The 25,055-nt window shown below is 40.9% G+C and overlaps 3 protein-coding genes and 1 long non-coding RNA gene across 8 annotated transcripts; 2 read left to right on the forward strand and 2 right to left on the reverse strand.

Annotated features, from left to right (window-relative positions):
• The first annotated feature begins 1,489 nt into the window (after positions 1-1,489).
• On the forward strand, positions 1,490-3,561 carry LOC130685311 (uncharacterized). Its single transcript, XR_008999568.2, has 6 exons — positions 1,490-1,504; positions 1,588-1,982; positions 2,106-2,175; positions 2,252-2,282; positions 3,059-3,170; positions 3,243-3,561. It is a non-coding gene; the product is annotated as an uncharacterized LOC130685311 (long non-coding RNA).
• On the reverse strand, positions 3,555-5,686 carry LOC130685254 (F-box/WD repeat-containing protein 4-like). The gene is made up of 8 exons (XM_057508524.2): positions 5,172-5,686; positions 5,012-5,110; positions 4,881-4,933; positions 4,616-4,781; positions 4,421-4,559; positions 4,176-4,354; positions 3,964-4,092; positions 3,555-3,886 (listed from the first exon to the last, which is right to left on the reverse strand). The coding sequence occupies exons 1-8, from the start codon at positions 5,450-5,452 to the stop codon at positions 3,580-3,582; spliced, it is 1,353 nt and encodes a 450-aa protein (XP_057364507.1). The 5' UTR covers positions 5,453-5,686; the 3' UTR covers positions 3,555-3,579.
• Positions 5,687-11,888: 6,202 nt separating this feature from the next.
• LOC130685297 (rho-related BTB domain-containing protein 1-like) lies at positions 11,889-21,493 on the forward strand. Of its 4 annotated transcripts, none has more exons than XM_059494438.1 (14): positions 11,889-12,123; positions 13,648-13,803; positions 15,083-15,186; positions 16,635-16,832; positions 17,376-17,462; positions 17,554-17,677; positions 17,749-17,841; positions 17,989-18,153; positions 18,228-18,374; positions 18,435-18,674; positions 18,965-19,057; positions 19,252-19,422; positions 19,514-19,753; positions 19,821-21,493. In XM_059494438.1, exons 1-14 carry the CDS (start codon positions 12,073-12,075, stop codon positions 20,127-20,129), a joined length of 2,178 nt encoding a protein of 725 aa, XP_059350421.1. In that variant the 5' UTR covers positions 11,889-12,072; the 3' UTR covers positions 20,130-21,493. The 4 variants fall into 4 exon arrangements, with proteins under 4 accessions (XP_059350421.1, XP_057364566.1, XP_059350422.1 ...); XM_057508583.2 differs by having other exon boundaries at positions 11,890-12,123; positions 18,965-19,078; XM_059494439.1 differs by having other exon boundaries at positions 11,891-12,123; positions 13,510-13,803; positions 18,965-19,078.
• Positions 21,494-21,513: 20 nt separating this feature from the next.
• Positions 21,514-24,304, reverse strand: LOC130685260 (acyl-CoA Delta-9 desaturase-like). Of its 2 annotated transcripts, none has more exons than XM_057508531.2 (7): positions 24,148-24,304; positions 23,342-23,628; positions 23,106-23,236; positions 22,811-23,016; positions 22,294-22,431; positions 22,180-22,227; positions 21,514-22,100 (listed from the first exon to the last, which is right to left on the reverse strand). In XM_057508531.2, the coding sequence occupies exons 2-7, from the start codon at positions 23,613-23,615 to the stop codon at positions 21,743-21,745; spliced, it is 1,155 nt and encodes a 384-aa protein (XP_057364514.1). In that variant the 5' UTR covers positions 23,616-23,628; positions 24,148-24,304; the 3' UTR covers positions 21,514-21,742. The 2 variants fall into 2 exon arrangements, with proteins under 2 accessions (XP_057364514.1, XP_057364515.1); XM_057508532.2 differs by having other exon boundaries at positions 24,122-24,247.
• Between the last annotated feature and the right edge of the window lie 751 nt (positions 24,305-25,055).

Genomic DNA, 25,055 nt, shown 5'->3' on the forward strand with positions numbered 1-25,055 from the left:
CGAAGTCGGATAAAAGAAAGCTTTCACCCTCTAGAGGCCCTTTGTATTATTAAATACGATCCTTGCTTTCGAGCAGTGAGTGGCCGAACGTTGGGTGGCCATGATGTTCGTCGGAGAAGTCATTAAGGATGGCAACTGTTCAAATGAGAAATGGGACGCCGCAACTTGCTATAAAGGGAGAGTAATATCTCAGGGCCTCCTCATTTAGCACGCAGACCATGTAGACAAATTCAAAACGCGTGCAGGCCTTCCCAACATCAACATGGAATAGAATTTCCATGAAACATTGGTCGGTTGGATACATACGTACCAGCCTCCGGCCAATTTTGACCTGTCATTTGAATAGCACGTAGCCATCACGTGATCGCCCGTTAGCTTTATGAATCCGATTTGCGGGGAAAACCACAGTGTTCGTTGCAGCATCTTCCTTTTTCGTACGCACGATGTTAACTTTCAAAATGATGGTAGGAGTCTAATTGGATACCAAACGATTTCTTTCGTGAAATACCAAACAAAAAAACGTTTTTCTTCCATAACGAGGAGAAATCCGTGCGCGGAAGTTCAAGAATACATTTGGTTTCAAGGAGCCTGAGATATTAAAACATCAAGAACACAAACTTCAGCATGATGGAGGACAAGGACAAATCCCGAAACTGATTTTACACGTTAAAATGATAGACTTGTAAAGCATGAGCCAGATTTTCCTTTCCACTTTCTTTTTTTTTTTTTTTTTGTGTTCTTCTAATTATGTCGAGTGTAAAAGAAAGCAGATCTGAGTTCCATATTTAATAGTAAAATGGATCGACTGTACAAAGAAATGTCAAGGCTGGAAATGTAAAGCATTTAATAATGCGGTAGCCGTCCCAAAAGACGGGAGGAGCGAACGTGAAACCAGTAGTAACTGGATCTGTCTGGTCCTCGATTCACCAGCAATATGTTTCCTTAGCTTTCAGCGATTGTTCTCAGTCGTTTCGTTTGGCAAAAGTGTCTGGTTTGTGCGCAAAAAAGAGTGTGATTAAAATGTTAAAACCAAGTGGGTTAAGGCTGGAAGATGTTTTAGTTGAGACAAGGTCTTGGCTTTGTGTGTCTCAGCTGCTTACAAACATGGGAGAATGTAATTGAAAGACATAGGAAGCTAGTTTCAACATAAAGGCCATTTTACTAAAATACCCTCTCTAAGGCTAGCCACATGATCGGCGAAAGACATATAAAAGCTTTTTAAAAAACACAGCCGGTGAACAGTGAAAGAGATGAGAGAATAATACCGTTCGTGGAACAACTTTTCGAGCCAGCAGAACTCAAAAATGAACTTTAGCTTTCTCCACTGTTGATACGCAGTTGTATTGAAATCTATACTCTTGTTTGTGGTCTACAAAAGACAAAAACTTCGTAGATTTCTTAACTAAGACAACAAAACAAAGGCAAATCGACAATGTTGAGAATGATGCAAACTGTACGTGATTTATTGCACGTGCCAAATATATCTTCAGGGGGATAGCAACAGGTGGTCCAATGGCCTTTTATTTTTGTTTCTTGAAAGAAAATGTATATTCCGTGCACCTTCTTTTTCTACTTACTGGCACTCAGGGGCGTTTTCCTTAAAAATAACTAAAAAACGAAGAAAAGTCCTATCGCACAGGTCCCTCCCCACCCTCTCCTCCTTCTGTCCTCCATCTCCTCTAGTCTAGGAGTTTCAAGTCAAAACACACGTTCAGAGTGAACGGTTACCCCACCGGTCTGTACGGCGTGGGGGTATAAATGGCCGACCCTTCTCTCTGATCCAGCACAGTCAACCTTCCGACATTGTTTAGAATCGGTCAGTCAACTCATTCGCTTCTGTCTCACCTCTAACTTGTTTGATCATCAACGGAAGCTATTTACTTCGATCATCTCTAAATTATGATTTACTAGTACAAAGCATTCGTGTTAATGAAGAACTTCCCTCTCTCAAGCTACGACTTGCTGCTGCTACTTAACGCCAAGTAAGAAATCAGCTGATTGTTTTGTTTTTCTTATCTCTTGGTTTCGTTTCCAAGTTCGCTTATGCAAAATTACTATGGTTAGGCTGTTATTACATTATCTTTCCTTTTTTTCTGCTTTCGTAGTTTAAATAAAAACCTACAATCCCTCCTGGGCAGCCGTCTGGGAAACTCAGGCAATCAAAAAGAATTAAGGGTAAGTCGTAAAAACTGTGTAACATTTTGTCAAATAACTGCGATAAATCAAATTTCGTTGTCTTTCTTGTTCACAGGTTTTGACGTTGCTTCACTACGTTCCTTGAGGTGAGCATCCATTTGCTTTTTTTTTTCCTTTGTCTCCATGTCGCGTCTGGTTCTTCTGCTCTGTTGCAATACCCTAAATGGCAGGTTCAAAACAACTGACGAAAAGCAAAAAAGAAAAATCTACTCGTTTCGTCAGTTGGGCTTTTTCCTTTTTTGAGGTCATCAGGGGCCTCGAGCGATTTGCTGTTTAAAAGTTCTGCGTTTTTTAAAGTAGATTTCACGGGGAAAGGCAGGACGTATAGAGGGTAACCAAAACAGTTGCTTCCATGGTTTTTTGGTGTGGCTCGTGATGACTAGTCCCTGGCCGGTTTCGCGATCACGTGTACAGTACGTGATCTCTTGATTCGAAATTCTTTGTCTTTTAAAGCAACCGCCTGCGGATTTATACTGAAGGATATTTACAACGCTGAAAGTTTACCGAGACGTATGCAAACAAGGAAAAGAAAATGGGAAAATGGAGAAAACCCTTTCTAGCGTAACAAGGGAAGTAGTGAGGTTGAATGGAGACCTTGTTCACTGGCTAGCCAGGATTTCCTTTTCGACTGTGAAGATTATTTGCAAAAGCGGATCAAGGTTCCCAGCCTCACTGGGATATTCAAATGGTACCATATATAAAGCCATGCTCGTCCTGCATATTCGTAGGCAGATCTTGCCGGTCGATAGTCAAACCGAGACTTGATGCAACTTTAGTTCCTCGTGTGCAAACCATTCAATGTTATCCGTAGCCAAATCTCAATCGTATTTAATTTTTCTTCGTCTTCCTTCGGTATATTTAGTTTTGCCAAACACGAAAATGGTGCAAGAATCCGGATCCAAATCTCAGATGAATGTCAACACGGCCGTCTCACGCAAAGACACTGGATACGTGAGCGATCCAGCGGCTGGCAGGTAACGACGGATGTGAAATCAATTCTATCATTTCTTAATTGTTTCTTTTGTGGGGTGAAAAAAAATGCGCAGGTCTTACAGCCAAATTGGCGTTAAGCAGCACTACGACTCGTCGAAAAGTTATTCGTCGGGTCAGAAGATGGACTCCCAAAAGTACGGAGCATGGGGCCCGGTCTACAAGAACAAAGACAATTTCGCCAGCATGCACCTCTTTTAAAATTCCACACTGAAAAAGTGCAAACCCCTTTGTTTACTCATATTCGTAATTTAAAAAACATTGTAGTATTCACACAACTTCACACAAAGCAGAAGTTTACATCATTTGGGGAATTTTTAATTTTCTTTGCATTCTTTGAAAGGTTAAATAAACATAAAAGAATTGTTTTAATAATTGGAACAACCGATTTAATTAGTTACACGGGTAAACTACCAAATCTTTGGTAGGCTTCCTATTGCCACCGCTGAAATCGAAACCCAGGATCGAAGTATCGAGAGCCGTATACATTTCGGATGAATCGAAATCTAAACTATAGACAGGTGACCGCAATTCAGGTTTAACGTAATAAAGTTGAACACATCGCGTTTGTCTCTTATCCCAAAGGCGGATTCCTCCATGCGTCGCTGTTCCCGTCAAGATGGTCATATTGTTGTCAGTTGCAATACAATTGATAGCGGAATCGTGAGGATCGTCCCATACCGAGACATTGCTTTGGGTTCTGAATTATTGGGGGAAGAAAACGTTAGAACCGTCAATCCATGTGAAAAATCACTAAATTAAAAAAAAAAAATTCACCTCAAATCCCAAAGGCGTAAGGCGGAGTTGAAATCACCCGTCAGTACTTCGTTAGGCGATTCAAAATGCACGTCATAAACACCTTCGCCGACTCGAAAATGTCTCCGTAGGGGACAAATTAAGGCACCACTAAAAATGGAAAGCCGTTTAGTCGCGGTTAATGACTGATGTCTTCATAATCAAACAAGGTCGAATCCGAGTGCTTTACGTACGTTGTCAAGTCAAACAAATGAGACGGTGGAACACCACCATGTCCAGCAGTCCCCGTACACAATAAGGTACCGGATGGGTCGATATCAAGCGACAATATTCTGTCATCTAAATAAATCTCTTCAGCGGTATAAATACTTTTCCAACTATGATATGAAATTGAATGGTCAAATCGAAGTACCTAATGAAACAATAACACATTTGACGTTAAACAACAATGGTAAGAAAATATACTCTAGCTTCATACCTTGACAAATTTGTCTCTCCCTCCAGACACAATCACATTGTTGAATACGTTGACAGCGGCAACGTCGGATGAATGGCAATTTGTTTTTTTAAATTGCAGTCTTCCTGTAGATGCCCTCCAAATGAAAATGGATCCATTTCTAAACCGAATGGATTGAAACATTGAAACCGTAAATAACAACACAAAGAATATTACGTATCGCCCGCAACGACCACATCTTCATCCCCACTTTTGACGGTAAACCGACTCAAATCTCCTCTAGAACTAGAAAGATTAAGAGTTGGTCTCATTCTCCCCCGTAAAGATTTACTGTGAAGAAAAGCACATGGTTGGATCCTAGGATATGCTCTGATATGACTTCCTAGATGTAATTTACAGTTTTATTATTACATATTTTAAGGTTAGTACATTCTTTTTCTTATGTTAAAACAATGGGGATACAAAGCTTTTTCTCATTTACCTGTTCCAACCCAAAGCACATCAGATTTCAGAACCAACCATGGAAGTACATGTCTGGAATTTTTAGATAGAGCTTTAGATGCTGATATTCTAAGTAGAATAGTGTAAAAAGAATTTATATAATAGTCTCACTTTTCACGAACTGACACAACTGGTTTAACCAGACAGACCCCTGTTTTCCAGTGATTGTAAATTCTGAATCTTAGTTGTGCAGATAAAGAGCTGTGATTCCTGTAATGCAAAGGGGAAAAAACCAATGTGAAAGAATCAATGCTAATATGTCTTGGCTTACTTGGATCGAAAAATTGAAGATGACTGATTAACAAGCAGGAGCTGCCTTGTTACTTGTTCCCAGAGGAAACTATCTGTTCCCAATATGGTATAAAATCGGTGACAGACTTGAGCAATGGAAGGCCACCAACGCTGCCCACACATTGCAAAAATGTGTAATAAAATATCAGTTGGCAAATTGGCCAATGATGTGGGATGTTCGTCATCGAGTATCGCTAACGAGCCCGTGCTAAGAGAACTGTTACCGTCTACATTGGCATCCAATTTCGACGTGTAACTCATTCTAATTTTAAAAATCTACTGAGAAGAGTGAAGCATGATCTCATTTCCCTTTACTCCTAATAGTCCGATTAATAGGCAAGACAGCCAACTACAAACCAAATTGCTAAATGACGTTGAATAAATCAAGCGTGTAAAGTTTAAACTTTTTTGGTCTGCGGATGACATTATTTTTCTTTTGTAAAAACAAATGACGATCCGAGCACGTATTACCCGAGAAGGCCACTAGAGGCGATACTAGCTTCCATTATTCGTCCTGTAGAATCCAAATACGCAGGAGAAATAGACAAACAAAAAAATTTACACGACAATCGCTCTTCGAATCACACTTCTACTATCCATCAAGGACATACGTGATATTCATACCATTAAAAATTAAAAAAACAAACAAGCAAATGGAAAATCACACCCGCCCAGCCCAGAATTTCGTACGTATTGGCGAAAGAACAATGTCAAGTTGTGACGCATTATACCTGTCAGTTATTTAGCATTAGCCTCTTAATTACACTACACGGATTGACAATTGGATCGGTATCTATACTTTATTGCTTCATTTTTTATTTCCATCATTTTTTTCACGTCTGATTAGAAAGTTAAATGACATATATCGCAGGAAACTTTTGTGATAAAGAAATTTTTATTTCGCTTTAGGTTTTCAGTTTCCATCTCAACGTGCCCGAGTCAACATTGGTTGAGCTGCAGTGCGTCAGAGTGGCGCTTCGATCGGTCGGCAAAACTTTGGCAGCGTTTCATTCGAGACGATCAGTGTCTTCTGCGGAGTCGTAGTTGTTATCTACTCTCCTGTGCTTCATCTACCCATCGTCAGTTTACCGAATTACCTTCACGTGTTTCCAAGGCCACTCAACATGTTGAACGTCCGGTTCGTCAAAGATGTCGTATAGAAGTTACAGCCATCAGGTAAGGAAATAGAAATTGGCAAACATTCACGTAGTCAGTACTTCATAGCCCTAGGGTCAAGGTCTTGGCCAGCAGATGATGTGCTCAAGCAAGTTTCTGTTGGCAATCTTCCAAAAAATTTTGAAGGTTAAAGCTAGACGTAGAGCAGGAAATTGAAGTCTTGTTTCATGACTAAGTTTTTCACTCGATCGATATGGGCACATTTTGGAGCCCAAGCAAGGTCGGTCGAGCGGGTGGATTTGATTGTTTACAAAATTTTTGTTAAAAGTCGCCGCTAGATGACAGCTCGGGAATTAGGGTCGCCCATTACAATCATAGGCGCCTCGATCTCAATTGACGATCTCGCGGGATCTCGCACAATTCTTTTTATTTCACGTTTTCCATTTCGTACGAAACAAAGAGAATCGTCTGTAGGTAAAATTCACATGGGATTGCAATAAGTGACAATATTAAAGCTGATATCGGCAGTAACAAAATGGAATTAGGCGATACATTGTGACGATGAGGGGAGTCTTTCGATGATAAAAGAAACAGCGCTATCAGCTCTAGACGAAACAAAAGCTAGGCGGGCGGATCGATGTCGTTGACGTCACAGAAAACCCACCGATTGCCTATCTTTCGATACCCAACATTGTCGTGGAAGCAATTCGCCATTCACCGTCATATATTTTTCGTCTGTCTATCAGTCTGAAAAAAAAACTGCCGAATTTTGCACGTGAAAATCTAATTCAATTTGACAGGTTCGTGCGACGAATGATTCCTTTTATTCCCGTTGTACTGTAAAGTAAAATTACATTCAAGGAAAGCCCAATTTCGATTAAACTAAAAGAACCGTTGATTTCCACTTGTTGTGAAACTGAAAGTAGATATCCATCGTTTGACTATGGGCGTATTAAAGGCTCAAGTAATGTCGTAATTCTTTTCCATATTAATGTTATGTCGGGTTGGTGTCGATAGCTATCATAACGCCTGTCTGAGAAAAAAAAAGGGAACGGACGGGATCTGGCGACGCAGACTCCTGCGTGGCTTTCAGTCAGGTCTCCGCCCACGTTAGCGTGAGCGACGCCAGCAACAACTTTGCACGTGCGTGTCTCGAACCCAAAAGCAGTGCCCGTGAGCAGTGAAGGCGGACAACAGGGAGAATTTCAAAAGAAAAATGTATCTGTAACAAAAAGATCAGTGCGGCTGATCCAGTCGGGGCTTCCAAACGTCATCAAGCCGAGCTCGTCCCAATCAAGACATTCGTTGTGTTTGCGTCATTCAAAGAATTCTGTACATGTGTGTGTGTGTTTCTCCTCTGTGTTTTTATTCGTTTGTGATTGAAATCACAGGCGAAGCTGCTGATAATGACAGAAAGTAAGTCACAAACACGACGGATTTTGAGTTAGGCATGTTTTCGTTTCTATTCTTGTTTTTTATTCGATGGGGATTTGTAGGAAACGAATTTTCTCAAAGTTTTAAGCTTTAACAGCGATTCTTACTTGCCTGTTTACATCTACCATGAAATTCTGTGCGCGAGGCATGAATGAACTGTTCACACGCAAGGGAAGTAGCACCTTGTCAAGTTGCAAATTTTTTCTTTTTTTACATTTCTTCGATGTAGAATTGCAACCAAAATGATAGGAGTAAACTTTGAAAGGTGCAAAAAAAGAAAAAGAATCGTCGTATTCGCAGTTTGATCAATACTCTTGCAAACTTTGGCACAGACTCGTTGAATCTTTCATCGTTATTAGATTACAATTTGTATGTTGATGGAATCCCACTGAAACTCGCCGGCGCATTGTACAATTAAGTTATGTTTGTGTGTGTGTGTGTGTGTGTGTCTGCTTTCCATCTTGGCGGCTCCATACTTTTGCAGGCATACAAAACAAATCGTGCGCGTGCATTAAAAAAGGCCGGAGTTTCAACAGTATTGACCCATCGGGTTTCTTCTTAGCACTCTCATTGGCATGGCTAATGAGATCTCTACAACCTGTGCCCTCCAAGCATGCAGATCAGGCACTGCACATTATTTGCATTTGTCCCTCTGGCCCCACTTTTTTGTTTGTATCTGGCATTTTCACGCTAGGCATCTTGCAATAATTCGATAATCTTCTGCCATTTTTAAATATTATATGGAGCTATAAGATTAATGGGCTTTTTTTTCAATCTTTCATTTCTCATTAATTGTTTGAAGAACGCATTTCACCAGAAATAGGAGAAATGTATCTATCTGATCAATTTGAAAGCCGTTCTGGAGGATATTTATTACCTTTAAATAATGACCTTGTCTGATCTTTTATGCCCCGCCTCTTTGCAGTGGCTGCTGACAAACGACGGTATTCCCCTCCGCTCCTATCAGACAGTAAGAAATTATTAATAACAGTATAAAGAATTGATTCGTTAGTATCAAGTCAGCCGATGCTGTTGGAATCAATGTCCAATAAGCTTCACTTGAACTCCCGGAGCTCTGGGCTACTTGCAACGAACGAAATAACTATGCGAACCTTCCGCTTGCAGCTCGAACTTTTAATTGTGAAGCGTTTATTTCCCTCCTTGTAAAAGTTTTTCTTTCCCTCTCATAACTGCGAACAATCCTTTTATTTTTTTTTTCGAAGCCAAGAATCACGAGATGATGATCTGGCACTTATTTTTTGGCAAAAACAACTACGAAAAATGCGTCCGATCCTACAAAGGCGTTACACACGAACGTATTTTTAGTATGGGTACAAAAGCAAACAAAAACAAAAGATTGATAATAAATAAACAAGCATGTCTGGAAAAGTCAGCAAATGCTTTTGCAAAGTGCTTCTGTGCAATTGGACGCCTGCCAGCAACGCTAATTTCTTAACCAAGAAAAAAAATGTGGAGCTCTTCCCTTCTTGCTGTGTGTATGTGTGTTGGGTGTAGTCAAAAACCATTTGCGGGGCTCATTATGGCCCAAATGCACAGCGGCCGTGATCCTACGTTAATAGAGCCAAGTGATTTTCAAATTGATGTTGAACATCGCGTTCTAAAAAAAAAAAAAAGAAATCTGTTGTTGCAGATTAACTCGATTGCAATGGGATTGGTTTTAACTTGAACGTTTTCCTTCTTTGCTGGTCCCGGTACTTCAATTTTTTTTAATTATTCACGTACGTGAATAATAACGATGATAATAGGGTGATTAGATCGCCCTGTTTTGAATATGAAAGGCAACATCTATGTACATTTGGATGAAATAGAGTAGTCGTCCTCCCCCTTCAATCACTTCACTATCTCATTGATAGTATGGTAATTTTGTGTGTTTGACGTGCGCAGTTTGAAATGAGTGCTACTTCCTACCAATAGATAAGTATAGATAACCAGGCAAATCAAATAACTTTTTACCGTAACACTAAAGCGATTTGTGCAAAGCGAACGATAAAAACAAGAGAAACGAAAGTGGCGTTGAGACGTTGATCTTACCGGTGAGTTCAACCGGCTATAATAGAACTATAGCTCCAACACACACACACACACACACAAAAACAATAAATGCAATAGAGATAGGGAGAGAATTCCCGAGCTTTGATATATGTGAAAAAACTTTTCAAGGAATCTTTATTGACAGGGGGGGGGGGGGATAAGTGATGTATGTTTCTTTTATATCGAGGAAAGGTAAAAACGTAGACGCAAAATTGGGTAGACTTTTGCTCCGGATGCGATCCGGTACAACCCACAGGAATGGGAAGCGATAAAAAAAAGGAAAAGAAAAGGGAATCTTCTTTTTTTTTTTTTTTTTTTTTATTGGGAAAAACAGCTAAGAGCTATGCGACAAGGACTTCCAACCGCTGTGTTTTCGATCGGTGTGGTCGTTATACCCTGTCTCCTCGTTGCATGGATCAATATCAGAACATGACAAAAAAAAAGGAAAAAGGTCTAAAAGTAAAAGAGGAAGAGGGATGATGCGTATGTGAACTAACAAACAAAAAAAGACGGACTAGGCCAGCTGACGGTCCAACATGCAAACTCTTGTCTATCAAAAGATATAGGGTAATATTTCGCAGGCCTTCTCTCTCTCGTTCTCCTGTTGTAGATGTGTTTGACTAAAGATCCGTTCCCGAAAATCCTCTTGTACATCGGTAGTCGTCATTCGTCGGTAATCAAATATGGACTAGTTGGATTGAATGCAGTTACCATCCGCTTAGCAGCTGGAAGAGTATAGCGCCCTTTGCCCTACGTGTAATCCCTCTTCGCGATTGAACACGGGGTGGAACGCACACACAAAAAAAAATAGAAAAGTTTGTAATAAGCAGCTGCGACGTTGATGATAAACGGCTGGCTAAAAAAAAAGCAACTACTTTAATCGAAGAGAAATAGTGTCCAATCAAGGCTTTGTCGTTGGGCTTGTTGCTATCACTTGAAAACAGGAACCAGACGATGATTATTTGGCCAATCGTTTTTTTTTTTTTTTTTTTTTTCGTACGTGGCTGCTTATAATATTTTGCGTAATGAAATAAAAGAATCGGTAACTATGGCCGACACAGTCGAAATTGATTGTATTGCATTTTACCTTTGGCCGGCGTGCCGAACTTTGAGCTTTCTGTTATTTATAATTATTTTCTATCAAATTGCGCTAGTGTTAGATAAGTTAGACAATGACGTATCTGGAATGTGGTCATTTCCTTTTTTAAATTTCTGTATTGAGATTGGAATGTTTAAATTGTGTGACATGGTCTAATTGTCAATTGCTGGTTAGTTTCCATTTTGATCGAAAGCAAAAAAAACTGGCGGTTTGGGTTTCTCGGCGTGATTCAACAGATAGGATCGTGGCCAAAAAAAAAACGGCGTTACGTGACTTTTTTCACGTGTACCACGTTGGACGTTTTAACACAATAGAGTGTGGGGGGGGGGGGAAGTGGTAGAAAAATTGCAATCAAATGCAATAGCAGAGAAAGACTTTGAAAGTGCAGGTGGTGGTGAAACCAGCCATGCAATTCGTCCGCAACATGTCGTCAGCCATTCGACGTCATTGAACGAAGGTGGCCTCGCCCATATAATCTGTATTTACATAAGCGTGTATCTGACGACCCGTTCGACTCGATTAAATTTTCATTTCAACAAAAAAAAAATTTATTTAGCAGAACTGACTGTCTATTTTTTTTTTTCAGGCATTTCCCTCCTTTTTTTTTTTTTTTTTTTTTTTTTAAAAGATCTTGTGGTTCGTTGACCTTGTTCAGAAAATTTCTGGATGGTCTTATGATCAGCCGAGCAGAAGCGTCTATCGTGTTCTTGTCTCTCCGCCCCTCTTTTCCCGTTTGTGGGAGCGGCGATAGGATAATACCGAGTTCTCTGCGTGCAGTGTGCCTGTGTCTGCGTTTATACGTATATCAGCTGCTCAATTGGCTCATACGCAGTCCAGTCGTTCCCTTCGGGTCCAACCTTCAAAATACTCGTTCCACAACTTTCCTTCCTTGTTTTCTTTGTTTTCTTTTCTCTTTCATTTTTGCGCTGGTGCAGCCTTCTTCGTGATATTTAAAAATCGTGAATCCCGAGTAAAGAAAGAAACGAAATTCTTATTTGCCATTCATTTGTTCCGAGTGGCCCGATACTCGTCCATTGTGGATGAATCCTTCCGGCAATCGTCGTAGTGTCCCAAGCAAAGTTTACGGGAGAACTAACCCGGTGTTCAACAGGTGGTACTCGGTGTGCACGAAGAATAGTTTGTTTGACGTGACTAGTTGTTCCAATTGGCTGCTGGTCAAATGGCCTCAGCTGACGCGTCCGAATCCAAGACCCACCTGGGCAAACGCGGGGTAAGAGTCGAACGATGTCGATCTGAATTTTTCAAATTCCAGAAACAAACGTCGTTAATCGATGCAAATATGTTTTGCATAATAGATTTTTCTTTTTTTTTTCTTTCAAAACAAAACTCGTTTCATTCATTTTATTTTTCAAAAATTTTTCGTGTGTGTGTTTGAAATTGTTGTACGTTGTGCCTGTCGTTGTGTGATTTGCTGCATCCCCGCTCTTTTCGCTCCCGCACGGTTCCTCCAGAACACAAAATCCTAGCATCGGCTGATCGTCCATCCCAACGTTTGCAATGACGTCTCCTTTTTAAACAAAAAAAAAAAAGCATGCACACACAGAAATAAAACGTAATGAAATCTAGACGCTTCCCTGAAAATAGTCCCCGTCCAATTTAGACCACATGAACAAAGGTATTACATTCTTTAGTATTTTTATTTAATCTGTCGAATGTCTTCGTTCTGTCAATGGCCACGCTTCCCCCCCCCCCCTTTCTTCTATTCGGCCGTCATCGACCTTCGCTTTTTTTTTCTTTTCCATAATATCACGATCGTGACTAGTAGATTTATTCTATAGCGAATGTCGTCGTCGCTCTTTTACGATTGAAAAAAAAAAGCTATTAGAGCGCATTTTTTTTTTTGTATCGTCGTCAAATCCTTTACTGATCTTTCCTACTCTTTTTTTCCCTTTTTATCCGGTTCTGTTATGGACCGACGCGTTTCCTCTTCATTCGGACCAACTCTTGATCACTTCGGATGTAAAAGCCCCTTCCATTTTTTTTTCTTTTTGACGATGGGAAGCCATTGTGTTGAGACATTTCTGTATCTGAAGCAAAAACACGTAGCTGTGCAATTTCCTTTTCTATGGCACTCATTTAAAAAAAGAGGCTCAGAAAAGTCTGTAAAAGATAAAGTGTATTGTATGGGGCTTTGTTTCCGCTTGAATGAAACCCTTTTTTTTTGTTGGTTAACCAGTTAACTCACTTCCGGCCGATAACGTTTTTTAATTCTGGTTTTTCCATTTCTAAAAAATTGAAAAAAAAACAAAACAAACAAAACAAAACAAATCATTTTTAAAGATTCGCCTTTGGCCATTGTTTTTGTTTGTTATTGCTAACTTTTGATATTTGATGCTGCTATGGCGACGCATTCCAGAAGCAATCTTCCCATTTAAAAACAAATGTGCGTAGTTCCTTGTCTCTTTATTCAACAACACACGACCTCATGTTACATCGTCGTTAAGGTCATGTGTGGGGTGCGCCATCCTTCCTTTTATAAATCGCATTTGTCTTCTTTTTTCTTTTTTTGGAGGGTGGGGTGGGGTGTCCATTAATAGACTGACTAGCGTTTTCTCATGAATAATTCATTTGATTTTTCGTGAATTTTGAATTACAGGACGTTGAGCAGGTGCTGGATATCGGGGAAAAGTGCGCGGAAATCGCAGAGCGGTGATGGACTGGCGAACACACGTCGGCATCACAATCAAATATCAAAATCGGCACAATAATGATGGATAACGAGCTGTCGAATCAGGAATTGGTGAAATGCGTCGTGGTCGGCGACACGGCCGTCGGGAAGACGCGCCTCATCTGCGCCAGGGCCTGCAATAAGAAGGTCTCGCTCACCCAGCTGCTTAACACGCACGTGCCCACCGTCTGGGCCATCGACCAGTACCGTATCTACAAAGAGGTGATTGCAGATACGAAATGAAAAAAAAAAAAAGAGAACACCTTCATCTTCACGACGGCCCATTGCGCTTTGATTGTTCCACAAATATCTCCCGGTTTGTGTTAACGCGTCATCGTGATGACATTTAATGCCCTTTCTTTTTTAAACTCGTGATTTTTGTGGGTTGCTTATTCTTTATCTCGTTGAGAATATTAACACTGCAATATCAAATGCAAAAGGTGAGTCATAAAAATCACATGATCCGACTTCATTCGATGCGCCCTCGTTTCAGTTTGACACGCGTGATCCTGTTACCTATACAATACTGATTTGCCATACCATTTCAAACGCCATGCGCGTAGTACTAGAAACTCGAAATGCCTCCTCCCTTGCTAGTTTTTTGGGTTCGTTGGATTTTCTCTTAATTTTTATATTTTTTTTATGCTATCCGTCTGCTTTCTAACGATATAAAATTACCATCATCAGCTCTTTTTGTTTTCGGCCGGATCATCGACCACCAACCCCTCTCAATCTAATATGCGGATTAGCTCGACATTTGCCCCGATTGCATTCTTATCACGACCTACATGTCGTCAATAGTTCCGCTCGGTTCGCCTCGTTACACGTGAATGCCTTAAACAAATGTATGTGTTGTCAACGAACATTCTTTTTGCTTGTTCTTCCTTATTTTTTTTTTTTTTGTCTATTTTGCAAAAGGGCGTCGTCAGGCGAATCGTTTCCGCACTTTAAACACAGCACCCCCCGCTTTTTTTTCATTAGGATTTTGTGGTTACTTTATCGGCTGCAAATTTTCGGACGGGCGGATAGAATGTCCTCGAATTTTAAGGGACAGACGGGCGGAAAGAAAACGGAGGAATTTATAGACGAAGGTTTCCAAGTGTTTTACAAGAATTTCAAGGGCACTTGTAAAAACCGACTGCACCTCTGAAAACTATTCCCTTTTCTTTTTTTTTTTTCTCATCTGTTCCCAAGGTTCCAGGATGGTGGATTGACTGGTTTTGGGGAGCCTTATAATGTTCGTAACCAGTGAGCTAGAACAGTCGATCTCTCGTTTGTTTTTCGAGGCCATGGGGTTGTCGCTCTTTTTCAGTTCCACGACGAGGCGTGATTTCTTTCTAGAAAAACAAAAACAAAAGGAAATTATTTTGGTTGTAGCGCGATGTTTCTTCATTTTGCCGCAACAAGGACAGCCCACCAACTATTTACAGCCGGTCGTTCTGTGGTCTTTTTAAATCTTGAATTACATTCTTCTTTTTTTTTTGTCGTGCATTGCTGACAGGTCCTGGAACGTTCGTGGGAGGTGGTAGACGGCGTCAACGTTTCTCTCCGACTTTGGGACACGTTCGGCGACCATGAAAAAGACCGGCGTTTCGCCTATGGAAGGTATACGAAACATCCTACACGCTTATAATTAATGACTTGTTTCAACTCCTCTACAGAACATTAGTGTCTTTTAAAATTTGGTTTTAAATATCCAAAGCCGCCGTGCCTTTTCCCTATAAGGCGTTGCGTCACGCGCACCTTATGCGTAAAAGGATTTTGCTGATATCCTTCGGTTAGCGACCTTGATGTGTACGAAACCATACATGGTCTCTTTTTCTATTTTATTTCTATTTTTGTACTTCGTGCGCCTCCCTTTTTGTTTGTTTGTCTTTGATTTGCCAAAACGGATGGATGAGGTGACGTATTTTGATTATCGCTACTTGTAATCACCGGACTAGCTTATAACTTTGCGGTTAGTCATTCATCTCTGTCTTTAAAATAATTGCTGCGAGAGTAAAAAAAAAAAAATGGATATCAAATGGCAAAAGAAATTGATCTCGTCACGCAAATTTGTTGTGGTGTATGCCGATGGCAGTTCTCACGTGAGGCCCTTTTTTAAAAATTACCTTTATACCGAACGGGTATGAAGTCAAGTAGATCTTGACTTTGCGAACGCCTTCCTTTCTATTTGAAGCGATGACGTGGTGAAGTCGATCAAGAAGCACTTCTTAAATGCACGAGTCCGCCAACTTAGTATTGATCCATTCCGTCCTTACGTCTGTCGGTTCTGTCCCCCCCCCCCCCCCAATGGGCGGAAAAAAAAGTTTGCCACATTTCAGTTAAAAAAGCGACTACTTGCACTTTGCAAAAAAAAAACGTATTGGCTGCGCAAAGAAGGCCAGTTCTATGGGAATCAACTGTAACGTTAGCAGATAATAACTAGAATACATTTTGGAGGGGGGATTGAATGCTGATTGGAGTCCCATCATTCCAAGAAGGCTCGTAGATGTCGTGATCTAAGAATTTCTTCGATTTCTTTCAATAAGGCGGAATAAATTTGATCCTATTGTTTATTCGACTCTGTTCCAATCGTTACGTTCAGCCAACAGAGCTAATTTGATTTGTGCCAATCTTTATAAACGCTCGAGGCGGCAGCCTGTTAAACTATTTCTGTCGCAAATTGCTGAGGGAAATGCCTGCGCGTCTTGCTCGAACGAAGGGACAGCACAAAAAAAAAAAAGAAGAAGAAGAAGAGATCAATTTAAGAGTTTGCGGCTTCCGGTTTTTGCTGTAGACTGAAAGCCACAAACAAAAGGCTTCCAGCACGTTCAGACCGTAAAGGAAGTTCAGCTTTTCACGATACGGCAAAAAAAAAACCCGGGCCGGATGTCGAAGATCCTATTTTTTTTTTTTTCTATTGGTCTGAAATGTTCCGTCAAAAAAATTTTGGGGTTTCTCCGTGAAACCCTGATGACCTACTAAAAATAATAATGAAATTGCTTATTTTCTTTAATCATTTCGTATTTTTAATTTTATGTGTATGTGTATGGTTTTATCTTGGCTTATAGATCCGACGTCGTTTTGCTGTGCTTCTCCATCGGCAATCCCAAATCGCTGCGCAACTGCAAGGCCATGTGGCTGCCGGAGATCCGCCGCTTTTGTCCCAACACGCCCGTATTGCTCGTCGGCTGCAAGAACGACCTGCGTTTCATGTACTGCGACGAGACCTACTTGTCCTATTTCAAGGATCGCAACCCTTTTATGCGGTAAGGCGAGCCATTATAGCTCATCATCCTTTGCGTGCGATGCGCTCTCCACCTTGGACACCTCCAGTGCTTATCCCGCAGAAGTGGCAAATAACGCCAAATGATGGCGGAAGCAATAAAGTTGAAACGTGAAATTGTTTTGGTAACAATGAGCGGCTAAGATAATGACAAGCGATGCCACAGTGGATATGTGCCAAGAACAAATGAAAAACAAAAATGTTAAGATATAGGAAGAAAAAAGAAGTTACTTTTGATGAATCCGTATGGATTGACTAGATGACGTCGGGTGGAGAATTGATTCGAAATCGCCTTGGCAATTGTCCAAATGGTTGTCCCTCTTTCATTATTTTTTTTTTCCGACCCTCATTTTCCTTCATTTTTTTCTTTGTTTGGCTTCTTTTTTGCCATTTCACTGTTCAACGCATTCCGGTTGCCATGGTGATCAAATGGCTACGCGACTTGCCGGATTACATCGGTCTTTGTTTCATTTCTTTTCCTTTATGTGCCGGGCCGATGGAAATCGTGGACGTTGCTTCACTGAAGTAGGCCGACCAAAGAGTGCGACCTCGTCATGCCGGACCAAGCGAGAGCCATCGCATCCGACCTTGGCCTTCCCTATTACGAAACCAGGTAAATTATCAATCTTCCTTGCATTTTCTGTTTGTTTGTTTTCGTTGTTATCATTTGTCTTCTTCTCCTTTTAAATCTCGATTGTGTTCAGTGTGTTGACCTATTACGGGGTGAACTCGGTGTTCGAGAATGCCATCCGGGCCGCTTTGGTCTCCCGACGACAACAGAGGTTTTGGCTGGCCGGTTTCAAACGCGTTCAGCGGCCGTTACTGCAAGTAAAAAATCGACACATTTTACATTATCGATCGGAAGAGTAAACTAAATTCTGGTTGTATTCCATGTCAAGGCTCCATTTTGCCCGCCCAAACCGTGCTACCCTGATATGTACGTCTCGGCCAGCACTTATTTTGAAAATTTTCAAACACTCTATGCTCGGCAGGTAGAGTAAACGCGAGACATGTTGTTGTTTTATTGATTTCCGTGTCCGCCTCTAGATTGTAAGTGATGCCTTTTGCGTTTGCGGGCACGCCCACCTCCGTCCTAAATTTTTATTATGGCTGTTATTGTCGTTGTTTTCGTTCAAAAGGCGTACACGGATGTGATATTCATCACGGGGAGCGTGGGCTTCTCGGCGCATCGGTTCTACATCGCCGCCGCAGCACCTTCCCTGGCCCGGCTCATCGCCACGGCGGCCAATAGTGATATTAATTGCTCCGATATTGGCACGAGATCCTCCAGCGACTGCAGCATGGTATGCATGGGATTGCGTGAATATTTCTCTATTAATAGCTCAGCCGCCAATTTTTCCGCTTGTCATTCGAATAGGTCAGCAGCGTGGGCGATACGTCAGCGTCGGGCGGCAGCAGTTACCACAGCGAAGAGACCGAATGTCTGCTGGACGTCGATAGGACGCATTATTTGCGTTTATCTAATCGCATCAAAGAAAAATTAAAACGTCGCTGCAGCTTTCAGGTTTATTTCATCCCTCAAAATCAAGGCGATTGATTGACATTTCAAACATTTTGTTTGTAGTTGACTTCTTCTGCCTATACCAACGACCTCCGCTGTCCGCAGTTTAGCCGTGAAATTTACCATCCGGCTGTCCAGTCGATCAGCGTGGAACAGTGCCAGGGGATGGACCACAGAGGCCGGCCGTGCGTGTCGACGCAGACGGTCGTGACGCTGACCAAAATCGTCACGCCAAACGCCATGCGCCAATGTTTGTGCTTCATCTACACGGGCCAAATCGACACTCGCCTCTGTCCACTCCAGGTGAGATCATTACATAGATTTCAAATCATTTCTCCGTTCATTATAAAAAAAAAATAAAACAAATATCCTTAAAATGTAAATGCCACAGATTTGTTTTCACTTTGATTCGTGATCCTTTATCCCATACATTTTGTTTTTTGAAATCCTTCAGTCGCTTCCGATGTCTTTGCTGCTGGTAAGAGCTAAAACGTTGACATATCTTTCGCGATTGGACATTTGGCATGGAGTCAAGTGTTCGGCCCGTTTATGTTTAATCATTTTTCTTTTCTTTCTTTGAATTTACAATTTAGGAAATTCGACAAGCAGCGGAATTCCTCGACCTTCCCGAGCTGTTGGCTTTTATCCACAATGTTCACATACACGAAGAGTTCCTCAATAACGATGTACGCCTGCAGTATAGACAGGTTATCTTCTACTCTGCTTCGTTGATGTGTCTCTTTTTTAATTACCAAATTCAGTTATTGAATGGCACTGCAAAGCACTGTTTTTTTTAGGCGCAGATTTCAATCATAATCGAAGCTCCAAAATGACGGCCATGACCGGCTTTTTTTTTTTTCTCTATCCGTTTCATTTGTAGATGATTCGATCCCGCTTATTGGAACTCAGCTTGAATCAAGGCCTCTACGCCGACGTGCACTTCCTGCTGGACGATGGCAGTTGCCCAGCTCATCGACCTTTATTGATGGCCCGCTGCGACGTCATGGACGCCATGTTCGCCGGCGATTTCCGCGAGAGCTCAGCCAAAGTGGCAAGTTCTTTTCTACAAGATTTTCAATATTCGTTTTTCTTTTCTTTTATTTTAATTCTTTCAAAATGAATTTTTCTTCCCCTATCCATAGGTGCAAATGCCGGGCGTGAGTGAGACCACTTTCCGCCAATTGTTACATTATATCTACACGGACAGGATCCCACCGTTGCAGGCCGTTTCCTGTGTGCCATTGGTCGAATTAGCCAATCGTCTTTGTCTCTCTCGTTTGGTCCAGCTGGTCGAAAGTTACATGGTGGCCGAAATGCAGCGAATCGTTGATGCAGGCGGCGAAGTCACCATGGAGTGCCTCATGCTCCTCGAGCCTTGTCAAGTACTTCTTTACATTCTGAATATTTAATCGTAGAATTTTACGATGTGAAATGTTTTTGGAAAATTAGATTCACAATGCTGACCAGCTGGCCGACTGGTGCCTAACTTACTTGTCGACCAACTACAATACGCTGTGTAGAAAAGCACCAAAGATTCTCAAGTCGTTGCACTCGGAGAACCAGGCTCACTTGGCGCATCACCGCTGGCCGCCCGTCTGGTACCTGAAAGAGCGCGATTTCTACGACAAATATATTGCTGAACGCAAAAAAGAGGAAGGCCTAAGCAAACCTTTGAAACGCAGCAGAAACAATTCGGGTTGCCTCTGTTTTGTTGGCAAGACGAGACGAAGTGACGACAGCAGCTACCACGCAGTTTAGTTTCATCCATAAAAAAAAAAAAGGTTTGCATGGTAAAACAAACAATGACGGTAGTTTTTTTTTTTTTATGATGCCCTAGCTTGTAATAGCCTAAACAAACGGTTTCTATAAATATCTCAAATATTTTTCGTCTCGTAGCAGTTGACAATGGATCTGTAAAACAGGGGGCGTGCAAGGCTTATTATCACGCTGTTGCGTGACACGGTTTTCTCGCAAAGCCATTACATTTCATTTTGCCCGATTGTGTGCGGCATGTGTACAGTATCTTTGCGTGTTTTGGTCAGTGTCGTGGACACGCCTCTCCTCCTTTCCGCCCTCCGGATCGACATCGTGCCCCGACTCCTTTGTTTCCCAAATGAACAACAATAAAAAAATCGATATCTCCATAAGGAAAATTACAATAGGATGTAATTTGGGAAAGGGGGGCTTTTACCAACGTCTATTTAATTAATAGAAAAGCTTGTCGCTTTGAAAGAGATTGAAGTTGGCCGTATTAAGAGCGAGAGATTTCTCGGTATCTGCTTTTTGGCAACCAGTTCAAATCCTTCCCTCGATCGCAAACCGCGTAGCTCCTTCGCGGTTTCTAATTTCGCAATCAATATTTGATATACAAGTATATATTATGTATATATAGAGATTTGCGCGCGCATTCTATTGCATAACGAACCAAAAATAAAAAAAAAACAAACAAACAAAATGGAATAGCGAAACACAAGTTTTAAAAAAGGGAAAAAAAAATCAATGCCGCTGTCTTGTTTCTTTTTTTAATCCTGCTAATTGAACAGCTTTATCGCATTACATGATCTAGTAAATATAATCCTCCACTTGAGCTCGTCCTCTCTCTGTACTTCATTCCCAGTTACTTGCCCGAGCGCTTCTTTTCGCTGGATAAAATGTTTAACGTGAATTTCAGCAAGTTTTTTTTTTTTAACATAAAAGACAACGAGTGGAAATACCCTTGATGAAGTAGATCATGTTTACAATGTAAGCGCATCCAACCAAAACGTTAAACTTGAATGAAACAAAAGACTGCCAATATTACGTACTACAGCGACCAAATGTTATTGATGAAAACTAACATGAGTTCATTTTGTTCTTCAAAGTTTTTTTCATGGTCTTAATAGCCGTGTTCGAATTCGAGTCCTTAAAACAAAAAAAAAATGTCTGTTATTTCAAGAGAAAAAGATTGTTGCAAATTGCATGTTTTGATTATGATTATGCTTTTTAACTAAGCAAAAGATTATCGTTCAAATTCGTGGTTTAGTGCGCGTTTTAGTTGTGATGGCTGTCTGTTGTAATAATGTTGATCTACTTGAACTAGATGGTATACGTGCTGATTTTGTTAAATACAGTGCTGATCAATCTTCCCTTAACAAAATCTGGCTCGAAAAAAAAAGCAAATGTATTGAGAACATTTGAAAGTGGCGTATAAACAAAATAGCTGAATATTTGGTTTCTTAGATTTCTGGAAGAGATTGAGACATTGAACTTTCAACCGTTGGACACCCATGTATAATTTTGATTGAACCTTATCAAAGCATTGCAGAATGACAGCTCTGTTTCCAACCGAGTTCATTGCATACGAACTGATCACGTGATGAACCCGCAATGGCTTAGATGATGGACACTTCAAAATCTTTATCGCTGTTTTCTTTTGGAATTATTTCGCAAAACTGTGCTTCTTCAAATGTCATGTCGTCAACGGCATAAGGACTATCTTCCAAAGCGAACGGGTGAGTACCATCGCCTGTTCTTTGAACGCGGCTGCGAATGATTCCTTCCGGCACGCTTTTCAAGTCGTAAGCCAGACCAAGCCAAGCAAAGAAATCAATGAAAGCTTTCGTCATGTTTGTGCTGTATTTTCCTAATTCCGATGCTTTGTAATCCCAGGGAAAAACATGGTGATAATTGTGCCATCCTTCACCGGACGTGATGAAAGCAATGAGCCGGTTCTCAGCAGGATTTATTCCCCTAGGTGAAGGAATTTGAGATTTTGTTAGTACGCAAGCAAATGTTTTAATTGAAATAATTTTTTTTTAAAGAAACCAACTTGTCGTATGGACGATTGCCCCACATGTGTGCCGCACTGTTAACTAGCCTAAATTAAAAATTTTTATTATTGATTGTTTAAATATTGATGGAACAGGTCGTTAAGCAAACGAACCAGGTAGCGTTAAGCGTGATCACGTAGCGAAAGATTGAAGCCACGAAGAAGGCAGTTGCCAACGACTCGCCCCAATAATACCAAGGTACGACAGTTGGCATTACGAAACAAAACATGAAAACCAATGGGATGTAGAACCTTAAACAAAAAATGTGTGTCATTATTTCAGGTATCCCGGAAACGGGTTGAATATGGAAGCAAAAGAGAAGCCATCTCCGTCGAAATTTTTTCATCGATTACGTGATTCCCGTCAGCCAGATGATCAGTTCATAGCTGACATCACCCATTTCAGGCCCTAATGTTGCCTATTCCAATTTTAGGAAATCAATCAGTATGCGTCCCGACAATTTGCTAGAAAAACCCCCTATTGTTTTTAAGAAAGAACGCTGTGGGAGGGAAAATCATTTCAAATACCACCTCATTTACGGACCCCCTAAGAAAAACTCTAAACAGTAAGCTCATTCTAGTGATGGGTAGTACTATCCGGCGTGAGTGACGCATTTTCTCACGCACTCACTTTCGCTGGTAGTAAACGACCGGATCTTGCAAAAGATCGCTGACGTCAACCGTCTTTCCCCGTCGAATGACTTCAGGATGTTTTTTGCATAACAACCAGCCAACGTGAGCGAAGAAAAAACCTCGGCGAGCATTATGAGGGTCAGCATCAGTCTCACTAAACTTGTGATGGACACGGTGATCTCTGCTCCAATCGTATATGTCATTCTATAAATAGAAAAAAGAAAGGGAAAACCACATGAAAGTATGGACGGCAAAATACCTTGCACAATGCCCGTATCCTGTTTTATTCTTACCTGCAGAGCAAGGGTTTGTCCCACAGCTGCAAAGACACGTAAAGGCAATTTCGCCTTGTAACAGCGATGCGCCCATAATCGGTGAGCCCCACCCGTTATCCCGAATCCACCGAAAATAAACAAAGCGAAGGCTGCATGGAAAAAGTAAAGGACATGACAAAAGGAAATAGTCGAGTGTGTAAAATGTTAAAACGAGGCAGTTGTTGACTGCTCGAAAGAGTAATCTGGATACTTACACCAAACTAAAGTTGCCAGTTTAGTTGCAGTGAAACAGAGATAGAATCCATACAACGCAGCGACATGGAGGTAAAGGAAAATCAAAACATTTCTCCAGACGATTTGCACTTCTGGTTGGTACTGGACTTTGCCAACTGCCCTATGACCAGCATCCGTTTTATGAGGAAGAGACTGTTTGTTATTGTTGCACTTTGCCTTCTCGCTAATAATAGCCGAATCATCAACAAGCTTGGCAGGCACGCTAGGAGTTGTGGCGTTCTTCATTGCCCCCATCGTATCAAGTCTTCTGCTGCGGGACGGAAATTCAAGTGAGAAATATGATTAATGCTTGGCAATCATTTTTTACATTCATGTTATCATTAGATATAAAACGAACGAGGAACGTGCTAGATAATTGATTCAAAAAGGATGTCATTGTTATTCTAGTTTTTTTAACATTTGCCATTTAGCGAACAAACAACGAAAATTTTCACAACGCATGGTAACTCTTTTTTCATCCACATTGCAATGCTGAAAGTGACCATTGAACTCAGTCAATCAAGGATTCGTCAAGTTTACAAACCGTTGACGACTGATTAACGTCAGATCAGGAAAAGACCACTTGCGGCGAGGGAACTGTTCTTACTGTAACTGACTGAGCGTGCACAAGAATAATGTAAGTCAATAATGAAAAGTCAGCCGGAGACTATGTCGTCATCGCTATTGCATGAGCCAATACGTTACGAAAAACGACGAAAAAAAAGACACTGCTGATGGCTTATCCGCTTAGTAGGCATTACATTAGCACAGTTCGATGGAATATTACTTGGCAGTTGCTGTTCTTCAGGTCAGAATACAATCTAGTTGACGGAAGACCTCGCCCCAACCTCCACGCACGACGGCTGCACTGGTACTAAAGCCGTAAGGCTTGCAGTGATCGAGAGTACAATGAGAAATGTGAGTAAGGGAGTTCACAGAATTTTTATTTTTTTACAGGAAAAGGCTGGCCAAAAGCACAGCTAGTTTGAGCCAAAGTGCAAGCCGGTGTTCAAGCTTTTGAACTTTAACCAATCGCTTTGCAGTGAAATGCTCTGTTACAAGATATTCGAGAACTCGAGTAAGGGCCACGTTGCAATTCAGTGGCATGGTCTTTTCCACGTAGTATGAGTTTCCAAAAACACTCCTCAGGGTGTGGCATCCAGAATCTAAAATTGAAATGGATACAGCAAAAGTTTTAACTTGAAAAACCAACGATTCGCGAGGATTTGTTCAAAAGACTTTGCTTGTCATTACTTTTGTCATACAATAAAATTAGACGCCTCATGAGACAATGCAACATGAGGATCATTTTCCTCATATCAGTGTTTAATTTTGAGTTTAACGTGTAATTTATTATAAAATTCCAAGTGGTATACTTTTTTCGTAAAATTTGTGGTCTTGAAAATAAGCCCGACAAAATAAGCCCGACTTTTCCAACAATTTAGTATTTTTTCCAAAATCTTCAATTTAGCAATGAACACCTATGATTTAAGTTAGAAATAAGCGAAAATCCCAAAATTTGACTTTCTATTTTTCTTGAGCTTAGAAATTTCTGAAATAAACGGAAAAACGGAAATAATTGTTGGCGCGCCAGTACGGTATAGCGCAGTCGTACAGCCCAGTATTCAATATATTTTATAAACTGCTTTGAAAAAAAAAAAAATTTTTTCTAAATCCGGCGTTTAATTTTGAGTA

Source organism: Daphnia carinata, chromosome 3 (genome assembly GCF_022539665.2).
Source record: "Daphnia carinata strain CSIRO-1 chromosome 3, CSIRO_AGI_Dcar_HiC_V3, whole genome shotgun sequence".
NCBI lineage: Eukaryota > Metazoa > Arthropoda > Branchiopoda > Diplostraca > Daphniidae > Daphnia > Daphnia carinata.

Coding starts and splice junctions, on each gene's coding strand:
- LOC130685254 (XM_057508524.2), bottom strand. CDS start 5,452: ATGAGTTACACGTCGAAATTGGATGCCAATGTAGACGGTAACAGTTCT. Junction 5,111..5,171: donor TCTTCAATTTTTCGATCCAA/GTAAGCCAAGAC, acceptor TTTGCATTACAG/GAATCACAGCTCTTTATCTG. Junction 3,887..3,963: donor TTACGCCTTTGGGATTTGAG/GTGAATTTTTTT, acceptor CCAATAATTCAG/AACCCAAAGCAATGTCTCGG.
- LOC130685260 (XM_057508531.2), bottom strand. CDS start 23,615: ATGGGGGCAATGAAGAACGCCACAACTCCTAGCGTGCCTGCCAAGCTT. Junction 23,237..23,341: donor ACTGGCAACTTTAGTTTGGT/GTAAGTATCCAG, acceptor TTTTCCATGCAG/CCTTCGCTTTGTTTATTTTC. Junction 22,228..22,293: donor ATCACGCTTAACGCTACCTG/GTTCGTTTGCTT, acceptor TTTTTAATTTAG/GCTAGTTAACAGTGCGGCAC.
- LOC130685297 (XM_057508583.2), top strand. CDS start 12,073: ATGGCCTCAGCTGACGCGTCCGAATCCAAGACCCACCTGGGCAAACGC. Junction 18,154..18,227: donor CCTCCAGCGACTGCAGCATG/GTATGCATGGGA, acceptor TCATTCGAATAG/GTCAGCAGCGTGGGCGATAC. Junction 18,675..18,964: donor CTCGCCTCTGTCCACTCCAG/GTGAGATCATTA, acceptor TTTACAATTTAG/GAAATTCGACAAGCAGCGGA.